The sequence below is a fragment of the Chaetura pelagica genome, unplaced genomic scaffold, assembly GCF_000747805.2.
Source record: "Chaetura pelagica isolate M959 unplaced genomic scaffold, ChaPel_1.0 scaffold638, whole genome shotgun sequence".
Lineage (NCBI taxonomy): Eukaryota > Metazoa > Chordata > Aves > Apodiformes > Apodidae > Chaetura > Chaetura pelagica.
In genome coordinates this window covers 104,683-117,426 of record NW_009954298.1, presented here as the reverse complement: position 1 = coordinate 117,426, position 12,744 = coordinate 104,683, and the positions used below count along the sequence as shown (strand labels likewise).

The 12,744-nt window shown below is 39.2% G+C and overlaps 1 protein-coding gene across 1 annotated transcript in view; it reads left to right on the top strand.

Moving 5' to 3' along the window:
- The window catches only part of PITPNM3 (PITPNM family member 3), a 59,094-nt gene that overhangs the window by 9,062 nt on the left and 37,288 nt on the right, over window positions 1–12,744 (top strand). Inside the window, exons 3-4 of the mRNA XM_010003799.1 lie at window positions 8,133–8,172; window positions 11,577–11,653. Of these exons, the coding sequence (XP_010002101.1) occupies window positions 8,133–8,172; window positions 11,577–11,653 (117 nt within the window). The remainder of the gene's footprint in view (window positions 1–8,132; window positions 8,173–11,576; window positions 11,654–12,744) is intronic.

Sequence of the window (12,744 nt, the reverse complement as noted above, 5' to 3'; positions counted from 1 at the left end):
AGGAATCCTGGAGCTGCTGCTGGAGAAGAGCAGAGAGTTATGGGGGTCAGGAGATCTCGAGCCTGAGGGTTGATGGTGATGGATGAACAGAGTCCTCCCCGGACGCCGGCCATGGACGGAAGAGAAGGGGAGAAGAAGAAGGAAGGAAGTTGTCTTCTGTGATCTCTGAGCTTACGTAGCTCTATGGAATGGAATATCTTGGGCCAGTTTTGCTGTCCATCTAACTCAGCCTCCTACGGGGGGGTCACAGATCTCCCCATAGTGTCTGAGCCGGCAGAGTGAAGGTGCGACCTTGAAGCCTCAGTAGTTAGAAAAACATTCCAGTGTCTTATCAGCCTAGCAGAGCACACTGTTGCTAGTTAAAAGAAAGCTTACTGAAGGAGAAAAAAATCAGTAAAAAGAAAAATTGGCTTCATCCTGGCTCAAACCAGGACACTGTTGAATTTCAGTGCTTTGCATTTCCTCCAACCATATTGAGTTTGTATCCTTACTTTAGGTATATATTGTTAAAATTTGTAAGGTTGAAGTTGTTGGTTTGTTTTTGTACTCTTGACACAGTGCAGTGAAAGTGAGGTGAAGAAGTCTGCAGATACAGCAAGGACTATTTGTATACTTTGAATTAAATATATGCTTATATTTCTTTACTTGAGTTTCTTTAAGTGGGAAATGAGGTTACTATACAACTAGCAAACCAGGCAAATACTTTTACAGAAAAAAGATGTCATTCAATCCAAGCCAGTAGTTGACATGGAAATTTAAACCTGTGTCAGCATTTCAAGGGGTGAAATTACAGAATCACCAAGGCAGGAAAAGACCTTAAAGATTATCAAGTCCAGCCTATGACCTAGTGCCACCACAATCCTGGGGAAAAAATGCCTTAGCTGGAGCAGACATTGTCTGCGAGATCAATCCATGTTTGTTTGAGTCCAGACCTGCATAAGACTTAAAATAAGGTCACATGAATAGTAGGGTTGTCTTCTCTCCATCCATTGCCTGACTCTAACATGTTGTATTTGACCTTCCTTGAATGTGGGCTTGAGAACTGGAAAGTGCTACAAGAATTTAACATACCATTTCTCTTTTCTCTCTCACACTCAAATTAAAATACAAGAGAATCTGGCAACATCTGAAGTGGATGAAGAACCACAGAGCTCCCTAGGGAGACAATAAGTTCTTGCCATTGCAGTTGGAGAAGGGCAGACCTGCTGTGATTCAGTCTTCATATGCAGAGATCAGGCTTAACTGCTCTTTGCCCTTCATTTTGTCACCTCCTTCACCCTCCACCCCCTCCAATCCATCTTATTTTTCTAAAGAGTAGAGGAAACATGCAGCTGTCAAGGAGTGAGCAATGCAGTTCAATGCCAGTGTATCTGGGCTTTGCCAGCTGTCCAGCATCACACATCCATGAACATGAAGCACCTTTGATTACATTGAAATGCGGTGAGAAAAAGGTGGTGTTGTTCTTCAGCTTTAGTAGATGAGATAGGGTGGATGGTGATTAAGAGCTCATTTGGGAAGCAGTCAGATTTTATTGCTCTTCTGGTTTGTAAAGAATTTATTGGAGATGTGTTGAAGTGTCTGCTTATGCAGACTCTGAGGAAAATTATTTTAATGCTTCCTTAAAGAGTTTAGCCAGGTCTGGGGTCTGGCCAAGTGATACAGACAACTGAGCATCTAAAACATTGGTTAAAACTTTAGCTTTATGAGTGCCAACAGTTATAACCATCTGAAGTAGTTTTGTGACCTCTAAGAAGCAAGTGAAGAAGCATTTGTCATTGCCAACTTTTATGCTTCTCTCCTCCCCTCTCCATATCCAGCCCCAAATAATTAATGTTTTTTTACACTGACTAGCTCTTATCTGGGTGCTCCAGCAAGGAGCTGATGGACTTCAGGGTCTGTGGAGTCTAAACTATCATGTGGTTTATGGAGGTAAATCTGCTTTGGTAAGTGTAGTTGTTGTTGAAGTAGGGAAAACGATGTGTAGGTTGTGTTTGAGAATAAGGCCCTGGTTACAGCAGTACTGTTCTGCAGATTTCTCTTTCAGAGACAGCCCCTAGCTACTCAATGAAAGAGCCAAATTCCATGCTTGGTTACTGCATGGAGTCCCAGTAAAGTGACTGTGATATTTATTATTTGCTTGTAAGGCAAAACATAAAATTTGGCTCTTTTTTGATGGAACATGTATGATCCTAGCAGAAATTATTTGTAATTAATTGCAGTAAGAGAAAAATAGATCATAACTGAATACTGGCTTACCTATTATTAGTTAGACCCTTGGTTTCATACTGTAGAGTCAGTGCGTGGCATACCTCACAAAATACTGTTTTTTACACTAGCAAGAATGTAGTGAGTGCTCTGTTTCCTTTTAAAATAGTCTAGCTGAAAAGTTACTGAAAATTAGAATGACTAATATTTACCTTTTGAGAAAAACAATTTTGCATGTGTGTGTTTTTAAACAGTTCCTGCTTAAGTGCAGTGGTTTTAATCACCTGTTACTGTCTGTTTGATTAGTTTCATTGTTGTTCAGGTACCTGAAGCTCCTTTTTTTAAGTCGCTGGTCCTACTTAATTGAAATTAATGTGCCTACACTTGATGCAGAGCAGATTTGTGTCCTAGGCAGGAGTTCAGTAGTCAAGGTTTCTTAATTCTTCTTCTATCTCTTCTGACACTCTGTAGTCTTCCATGCAGCTCATACTTAAACATACTGAGACAAACATGTGATTGAGATCACTTTTGAAAATGTGGGATTTTTTTAACCTAATTTCACCCCCAACTCTGAGGATATATGTTTCTGTACACTCACAACTTGCATTGATTGATTGGCGTACATGGTGGTATTTAAGACCAAGATATCTTGGTAACACAGAATAACAATCGGAGCTGGTCCCAGAGGCTGGAATATGGGAATATGAATTAATTGTGAACTGTGCATCTCCTTATGGTAAGATGATCATATTAGAGAAGATTCTGGTGCAAGGTTAAGAGAATAGCAACCTCCTGTCTTACTTTTTGAATGTTTTGTAGGACCTTTTTCATGTCAGTCACTTTTTTTGCATGTACAAAATGTAGAAGATCTTGGTATCTAGCAAGACTGCCACCTCATGACAAGACCACAGAGAATTAGAAGATTGTAGTCACACAGTATTTTGTTGAATGTTTGAAGTGGTTGTATGGCCCACTGAAGAGAGAAGTCAATCAGGCTGTTATCCAGAGTAATCAAACGAGTTTCCAAGACTGGCATAGTACACCATATGGAAGGAAGCTCTACAGGGACAGTTGGTCCATTGTGAGAAGCAGAAGTGTTCCAAAGCGATGGGTGATAATAGCCTCTATTGTCCTCAGCTGGTTGAAGAGGATTTGGTTTCAGATCCTGGATTCTGACATAAACACTGTTCTCTCTTGATTCATCACTCCACCCTTCCCTATTAAAAGTACATTTATATCTTAAAGACAATTTTTTTCAGTCCCACTGAGCCACTCTATCACTCCCCCCTCTCAGTAGAACAGTGGGAGAAAATACAATTAAAAGCTCAAGAATTGAGATAGGCAATGGAGATTACTTACCAGTCACCATCTAGTGGGAGATGTCTCTGCCGATGCAGGGGGATTGGAACTAGATTATCTTTAAGGTACCTTCCAATTCAAACTGGTTTATGATTCTATGATGACTTTGGTGTCTGCAAAGTTGTTCATCTTGCATTTTCTCACTTTCTCTCTCACAGCTGTTACACAGTGCTTTGTGCCACTCTGCACACTACCAGCATTGCTGATGGGCTCAGCTTTGGACAGTGGTGGGTCTGTCTTCGAGCTGGCTAGAGCTGGCTCTGTGGGACATTGGGGCAGCTCCTTTTGTCTTCTCACAGAAGCCATCCCTGTAGCCCCCCACTACCAACACCTAGCTACATAGACCCAGTACAATTACTTATTTTTTCTGTAAAATGGTTCAAATTCCAGTTCTACCAGATCTGTAGCAGGGGCCTGAACTTGGGCTTCTTCTCTTAGAGGAGTCCCATGAACACTGGTCTGTTGGGTGTATTGCAGTGAGTAGGTTTTTTTTGAAACCTTCCTGGGGAAAAAGTCACATTTCTCTGGATAATTTTGGTGTTAGTACATTTGCATTTTCCACAATGTGAACATTAAAAAAACCCACAAATGCATACAAATAAAGAAGTGAAACAGGCAAAACCCTGATGAGCCCTGACTATTTATTTGTTTTGAAGCTTAACTTGTTCAACAAGCTTACAGCAGGCATCTTTATTTTCCGTAATCACAGCATCTTTAAGTTGGTATGATGGGAATTGTCAAGTGCTTCTCAAGTCTGCAAGAAGACATTAAAAAATCTGCTGCATACCCTGGGCTTGCAACATTATTTCTGTAATATGAGGATCTTTTTTAAAAAAATAAATAAATAAAAGAACTTGGCATTAGTGGTGCTTTTGTAGAACATAAAGTAAACAAGCAAGCCTGCAAACAAGTAACAATGTAATTTCTGTAATGCAGCTTACCAGAAAGGATGACTATTGATTTAATACACCCTAGTTAAATTTTAAGAGCCATTAGTCAGTTTTGTCAGCAATATGCTAGTATTTTACTCTACAAATCCAGCTAATCAAATTGAAGTACTTCAAGTGAGGATGAATTTGCAGGTAGGCAACTGACAAAATGCAATTTCATTTTTAGTTGTTTAAAACATAACTGACTGTAAAATGCCTGTGAAATTCACATTTCCTGTGCTTCATAGACCACACACACAGCCTGTTGGATTGCTTTACTGGTCATCAGCAAAATAGATGGATATAATCAGCTTTTACAACTGGAAGTTTTCATAAAAAGTGAGTGAAAGGCCTTTCTTGGTCCCATTACACATGACCAGGTTACTCAGATCTTTTCATCTTTTAGCATATTGATTGTCTATCTGGAAAACAGTGCTGACGGTGACATTTTTCTCTTTCTGGGACTCATTTGAATTGTTGATTTAGATTAAGCTTTATTCTTCACATCCAGCTCATTACGAGGCAGTGATTTGAAGCTGGGAAGTGCTACTGTTGGGCAAATTTTATTATATCTGTATGAAAAGCTGCAGTTTGTGCCCTTTCTGCACCACCTAGGACTGAGCTGTGCAATTCCTACTGGCAAATTTTATGCTTTTCACCTTAAAACTTACAAAGAATTGTTCTCCAAAAACTGTGGCTTATGAATGGACAACCATAACATTCTGTTAAATTCACAGTGTTCCCACACTCTCCAAATATTCTTTGTAACCAGTCTTTAAAAAAACATTACCTGGATGTTAACACTCAGTGATGTATTTACTCTACTTGTTTTTTTGCATGTGGGGGTTGTTTTGTTTGTTTGTTTGTTTGTTTCAAATCTATTATAATATCTTTTATATCTCATCTTTTTGCATCTAGCATAAAGGGAAAAAAAAAGGCCTGTTCTATGTGTGAAGCAGCACATTTGTAGGAGATGGCAGGGGCAACTTCCTGATGATTCCCTCAACTGCTGTCTTTGCTCTGCTTCGTAATGTCCACAAGGCACTGAACAGAACTGGAAGACTGGAATAATGGTTTTAAGATTAAGTTTAATATACATCTGTGGAGTAATATATTTTATAGAATAATTGAATATTTCACATTGGAAGGGACCCATAAAGATTATCAGGTTCAACTTCCTGCTCCTTGGAGGACTACCTAGAACTAAACCATATGACTGTGTCATCCAGTTACACTCTTGTATTTCACACTAATTTGAAACAAGTATTTTGCTTCCAGAAAACAGGCTTGTTTTCCTGAAAACAGGTGTTTGTGTGCAGCAATCGTCTCAACTGCAGCACCTTTGCAGAGAGTACTGTAAAGAGTTACCCTTCTGAAGAAACAGGACTTATAGGAGTACAATGGAAAGCAGGATCTGTCGTAGCAGCTTTTAACAGAGGCTTACTGCGTGGAAGGGGATGGTCAGTCACTGGCTACTTCCACAATACTACTTTGTGTTTGGTGTTGCTGTTGCAATTCTAAAGCCCTAGGATTCACAGTAGCTTTTGTTGCACTAACTGAATTAATCTTTTCAGTTGTCTTGTGTGCACAAGGCTGCTATAAAGATTTGACTAGATTACAGTGATTCTTCTTCTGTTTGCAGAAAGTTTGGTTTGGTTTTGAAAGGACTGTTCACAAGGGCTATCTTTTCAAGTTGCATTGAGCTCCCATAAATTTTATTGGGCATTCTGGAAACCATCTATTGTTTCACATTAAAAAAAATATTCATCTCAATTTAACTCAATGAAGCTTGTAGAGTGTTTAAATATGTACTTATGCAAATAAGTTAGGAGTAAAGCAGAGCCTGAAGCTCCCTATGCAATGGTTAAATATGCCTTTGGCAAGGAGAATGGGCAAGGTGCTAGCAGCCAGTCCTGAGTTAACTGCAAAGTATGGCAGGAAGGCAGCTGTTAATTTGATTTTTTTAAGGTCAACTTTTTTTCAAGCAGGATTGAAATGTTGTGGGTTTTTTTCTGTCTCTTTTTCTTTCCTTATATAATTTCTATTATTTCCAGGTATAACAATGGATGTTTTATGTATTTTGTTCTCCCTTAATTCTTTCTTGCGTATAAAACTTGTAGAAATGGAATCAACTAATTTGTTTTCAGCTTAATTATATGTAGGTCTTGATTGTTTTGTAGAATTTTGCATTTCTAATGCTTTTTTAAAAAGTTAGATTTTATTATTAGGTCAAGAGAATAAAGAGAAAGTTTTGCGTGTATGCCAACTTGACTGTTAATTACCATTTTCCACTTAAATGGGAATGGTTCATTTTTTGCATTGAATAATTTAGACACTTTATTAAGACACTTGTCAATTGTGATGTAGTTACTAACTCATAGTGTTGGAAATTATGAGCAATGTTGAGTTGGATCCAGTAAACTCCTACAGGAAGCTGTTGTTTCTGTGCAAGATTGGGTGCACACAAAGATCGTTTTTGTGGTCTCTTCATCTGGTCTCATTTTTCATGGGCCCACTGATTCAGTCTCCTTTGCTACATCTGCGATGCATCTCGGAAGGTTCTCCAACATTTATGCAATGGTCAAAGTACTCAATATAATGGAAAAATCTGTACAGCCTTGTGACTCTGCTTTCAGTATAGTGATTCTTACCTTGTACTTGCATGTCTCTCTCCTCTGAAGGCTGCCTTGCCTAATTTTGTCCACAGTGAATCTTCTGTGTAAACAAGCTGCGCTCTTCCTTCCCCCCAGCAGCCTGTGATCTCCCCCTCCTTGTCATGTCGTCTTAGAGTCATCAAATTAAAGGGCGTTTGTACATAGCTGACTGTGGTGTTTATGCTGCTATTACATTTATTGCAATAGCATCTGCCACTGCCTGATAATGTAAAGAATGACAAATGGAAAATTTGCCTTAGTGGAGTGAACAGTGGAAGGGAAGGATGTAAACTAGAACAGTCAACAGTATTCCAAAATGGATCAGATGGTTCACGTAAAGAACAGATTTACTTCTAGCATCCGGTTTTAGAGAGAAGCAGTGAATTGGATTTCTGCAAATCATCCATGGTAGCAGTTTATACTCGGGCATGTTAGCAGTGTTCTTCAACTGCTGTAATTTATTTTTTGTGATGCTGTGTGCTCTGGAACACAGGTCAGCAAGTGTATGCAAAATGGAGGAAGCTAAAACCAAGCACTAAAATATTTTTAGCTGAGAGCCAAGCTTTCCTTGGACAGGTGGACTGTGGGAGGGAGTCAAAGAACAGAGACTTTCTTAAAAACCATTGCTAATTAAAATGCAATGGGAATCTATTTTGTGTTGCTCTATAAGTTATATTAATTTTTAGTTATTTAGATACTCAGTGGTTAATGCTACAGGTCGTCAAGAAGATTCTCGGCTACAGTTTCATTGCTTATGATGTCTTTCTTGAAATGTAGAATAAAATCTGGCTTCTAGATTAAGCATTTTGAGGAGCAGATTAGATTATGCTGAGGTATTCTTGAAAGCACTAAGAGTTTTGGAAATCAGTATAGTGGTCAGTTGCAAAAATATTTATTGCAGTATGGTAGAAGAAGTAAAGAGCTTGATGTTAATGTAAAGCAATCCTGTTACATATTGTGGGTTTTTCCTTTTGCAGATGAAGAGTCTGCATTTAGCTCATCTGACTTTCTGCAGGAAAAACAACGTGAGTTGAAGTTCCTCTCATTTTTCTTTGAACCAAGGCTGTTCAACAGCTGGAGATAATAGTAGAATGGAAGTGTTAGCCAGCACAGATCTGGTGTTAGGTTATATTGAGAAGAGAGATGGGTGTGGATGGACAGACCAGGATTTTTTGAGTTTTGTATCTATTTTGAATGTGGATTATGAAAATGTACCAATAAACTGTCTGGAGCGTTATTTGGTGCATTAGATAGTGCCTTATAGCATTGGCTAGGGTGGCAGAAGGGGAGCATCGGAGGGTGAAGCTGCTGGTACACATGATAGCTCATAGGGGACAGGGCAGCCTGGCCTGGAGACCAGAAACCATCTGTGCTTTGTGCTTTGGACTTCCTTCTCCCCTGTCTGCTTGAAGAGGGGCAAGAGGTGTTGCTGTTAAAGTCTGAGTACTGTAGGAGTGAAAGTAGTGCCATACCTGGTGTTGCTAGGGTTCCTTGGCTGCTGGTGCCTCAGTTTGAGGAGTGTATTCCCATGTCACTGTGATCTTTCTATGCTTCTGCTTTGCTCGCTAAGAGAGCAAACTGGCTTACAGCAATGAGTGGTGGTAATGAGGGGTTTTTTTTACTCACAGTCCTTTCTAGGAGCATTTGTTAGTTGCCCTCATTGAGTTTATAGTGAAATGTCAGTTTCCTGTTCCTGCAGCTATGTTCATAAGCACATGTTGTCACTCTGTGCCAACCCTTTGGAAATCATGCTTTGCCCAGCTCATCAGGGCTGGTCTGTGAACCAGAGCTGAGGAGCACTTGGAGCCTGAACCCTGTGTGTGGCTTCTACTCCAGTGTTTCACAGGAGTCATAAAAGATTCGTATGTGAAGAAACAGAATAAAAGTTAACACAGGCACTATCTCATGTTGTGGCTTGCAGAACAGGATTGGGCTCAGTGATGCGTGCCATTATTTTCCTCTAAACAGTGCAGATTGTGAAACTGCATCTGCAGTGTATGACAATATTCTTTATCATTTGTTAATAGAAAACATATGTTACAGCCTTCATGTGAACATATTTCTCATGACATATTTGTCATTATAAGCAGCTAGTAATAGCAGAGCAGATGGCAAGAAACAGTGCAATTTTTCAAGGGAGTGCATTAGTGGAAATAACAGGGTTTTGGGGGGACAATCACCACCTTATGTTTTGTACCTAAAGAAAGTTTTCTCATTTTTTATTCTCATTTCCTCCATAATTAATGTTGCAAAACATTAGGGATGTTTGAAATGGTGTGGAAAAAAAAGAGGACCTGGCTTGATTCTTCATACAGGTTTGAACTGCACCTCAAGTTCTCAGAAGTTTGGGAATGATCATGCAAATTATCTTCTCCTAGATTCAGGGTGCTTGTTTACTTATTTTTTTGTCATGGGTGGAACTGATGCTTCTAATGACTTGGGGTATTGAATCACTGTCTAAGCTTGTACTTTCACCTGGCTCTCCTCTCATGTTGATGGCTGATCTTCAGATCTGATGTACATGAAGAGACTGTTGGGACAATGAGTTATTTCAGGCAAGGCTATAGACACAAAGCTTGCTTGAGGTTTCTGTAAGTTACTAATGAACATGTGCAGCATATATTATGTGTACCAATTCCAGGGGAAAATTAAGTCCAAAACAATCCCTGTTAAAGACACTGGCTCATTGGTATCTGGTGGTAGCAGTGTATGTTCCTGTCTCTAGAAATACTTGGTAAATCTCTTCCCTAGTCATTAAATAACTTGACTCAGTAGTTAGCCACTGTTCCTCGATATTGACTGCTAGATAAGAGTAGTATTATTTCTGTAACATGGTTGCATTTAATTTAGGACGGCGAGCTGTTTTCCTTCTAGTTCAGCAATAGGTTAAGTGTCTGTTTCTGTTTCTACTCACCTCCTTCACTTTATTTTACTACTGCGTATTGCTAAGAGCCACAGCACGCAAGTAATCTTAGGAAGTATTTTGTATAGTGCATTGGATTGTATAGATTATGGAAGAGATTTGTGAGTGTCTGTTGAGGAGACTTGGGTTTCCTGTTTGAAGAAAAATATTGTGGTTCACTCTAAGGTGGCTCCTTAGGGCCCTGAATAATTCTTTTTCATAACACAAAACTAGTATTTCTGTGCTACTGGTTCTGTTGTGAAGTTAGGAGTAACAAAGCTGACACTTTTTCGTATTATGACCTTCAGGAAAAAAGTGAGTCTTCTGGCCATGCTTTTGGAAACAACACTTTTAATTAGAAGCAGCTTTAAATTGCAGAGGCTTCCAGAAAGCAACTACATTTGGTGGAAGTTCAGGGTTTTATGGGTGTGTTGTTGCTGTTGGGTTGGGTTTCTGGTAGGGGTTTTGTTGGTGTTTTGTGGGGATTTTTATATGTTGTTTTGTTTTATACAAGTATTTAATGATTAACCCTTTAAATTCTTAAAGGCAACAATAAAATTACCTTGTTTTTATAGGGACAAATGTAGCCACAGAGGTTAAATAAGTGTCCAGTGGTTATAATGTAGATAGTGATACAATCTGCTGTAGAATGAGCTATTAATCCTAATGCAGAAGAGTAGAGAGTGTTCAGAATGTGTTTTGGACTAATTTCAGTGCTTCTACAATAACCTGGCCAGACTCTGCTTAATCAGTGCCCTTGGCGAGTTGAAAATTACAGTCCTCTCTGGTAGGGTCTGGCAAACTGCCTATAAACATACGTCTAATGGAGCGGAACCACAGAGGGTGTGAACTCAGAATGCCAAAAAAAGTAAACTGAGTCATCTATAGCATAATATGATGCATTTACTTTCTTCTGACATACTGAAAGAAACAGAGGAAAATGTATTCAAATTCAGAAAGCTGCCAGTGAACTGATTTGTTATTATTATTTAGTACTTTCCTCTCTCTTTAATTCCTAAAACTTCTATCTGTCATGCAGGGTGGAAGGCTTCCCAGTTTTCATCAGAAAAGCTAACCCTTGTAAGATGAGTAGTATTTTAAGGCTGCAACACTGCCGTCAGCTGAAGTTTTAAATAACAAATTTCTGGTGTTGACATTCAGAAGGATTTCAAAGCTTCCTCCTCCCCCATGAAAGGGAGGAGGAGGTGTTACAGGGGTAGGGGGATTCACATCTTGTCTGGAGATTCATCACTGTCTGTAGAAGGGAAAAGCACATTTGCCTTCCCCAAAGAACCGACCCCTGTGACTTCAGCTGTAGCAATTCCCCCTCAGTGAAATGTTACAGTATTTAATTTCTCTATTTAAGTTTATTTAAGGGCTGCAAGAAATCTTTTCTGTTGTTCTGTTTGTCCACAGGGTTTCCTATGAAAAGGTCTGTCTTGAAACTAGAGATGTGCCTTACCTCCACAGAGGTCTGTAAAAGATGAGGCAGCCAAATACAATCTGTTGTGTCTCCTTTCCTTTCAGGTGAATTATATAGAGGCTCTTTGAGAAAGCAAAGGTTTCCGGCACAAGGCAGTATTGAAATACATGAGGACAATGAGGTGAGATTGTTTCCCAAAACAAGCCATGCTGATTTCCAAGGAGCAGACATGTGGAAATACTCTCCTATGGTATTAACAGAATTATAAACCCATTTGGTGGCTTAGTGTGCCTTACTCTTGTTCAGTAGGTGCACATGCAATCATTGAAAATCACAAGATTTTAATTAACGTAGGTGGAAATATTACCCTGGTTCTCTGAATGCAAATGGTTATGTTAATACTTAATATTTTAGTAAAAATGCAGATTTTGTGAAGCAGATTCAGCAGCATTCATGAAATTGATAGTAACAGAATTGCTTTTTTTTGTTTAGAAGCAGCAAAGAATCTAAACAAGTTGAGTTGCTTCCAGTTGACTGATTAAGGTCCTCTGTCCATGTATGAGACAGGCAATGGAAATGTCTGCTTTTCCAATTTTTAAGAATTCCAATCCTACAGCCCCCTGAAAATTATTACAGTCCTTGATTGACTTCACATCTACTTTTGATTAGCTCTTGAACCCTTTGTCTCAGTCGTGGCTGAACTACTGCTGAGAGACAAGTTAGTTTCATTCACTTTAAGTCCTCCTGTGAAGGATACTAGTTAAATTCAGCTGAGAGTCTTTTTGTAGCAGTGACTTCAGCGATGTTGACCCACTTGGATTTTTTGCTCTGTTTTGAAGCTTTCAGTACGACTAACCCTTCAGCAGTGCCACTTATTTGCAACCTGGCATTGACTGTGAAAGGAGCTACTCTTAGCTTTTAAAGGGAATTAAATTTCACTTCTGAATAACTGGAGTAGAACAATATGGAGAGGGAAGTTGTAAACTGGAGCAAAAAAAAGTAGAACCCTAAAAATTCTTGTAATATCCAGTACTTAAGCAGATACAAGCAGGTCAGCAAAATACCTTCACAGAGAATACTTCTGCTGGATACTAAAAATCATGGGCTGAACTGAGGTAGTGGATTTATGGAACAACTTCTATTTCTCTCCTTTTCAACTATTTCTCTGTCACCATTATACAGGTGCTAAAGTTAGCAGTTTCTTTGTCTTATTCGTGTCAACATTTCTGACCTTACCCCCTCACTAAACTACAGCCTGAAAATTGTGTGCGT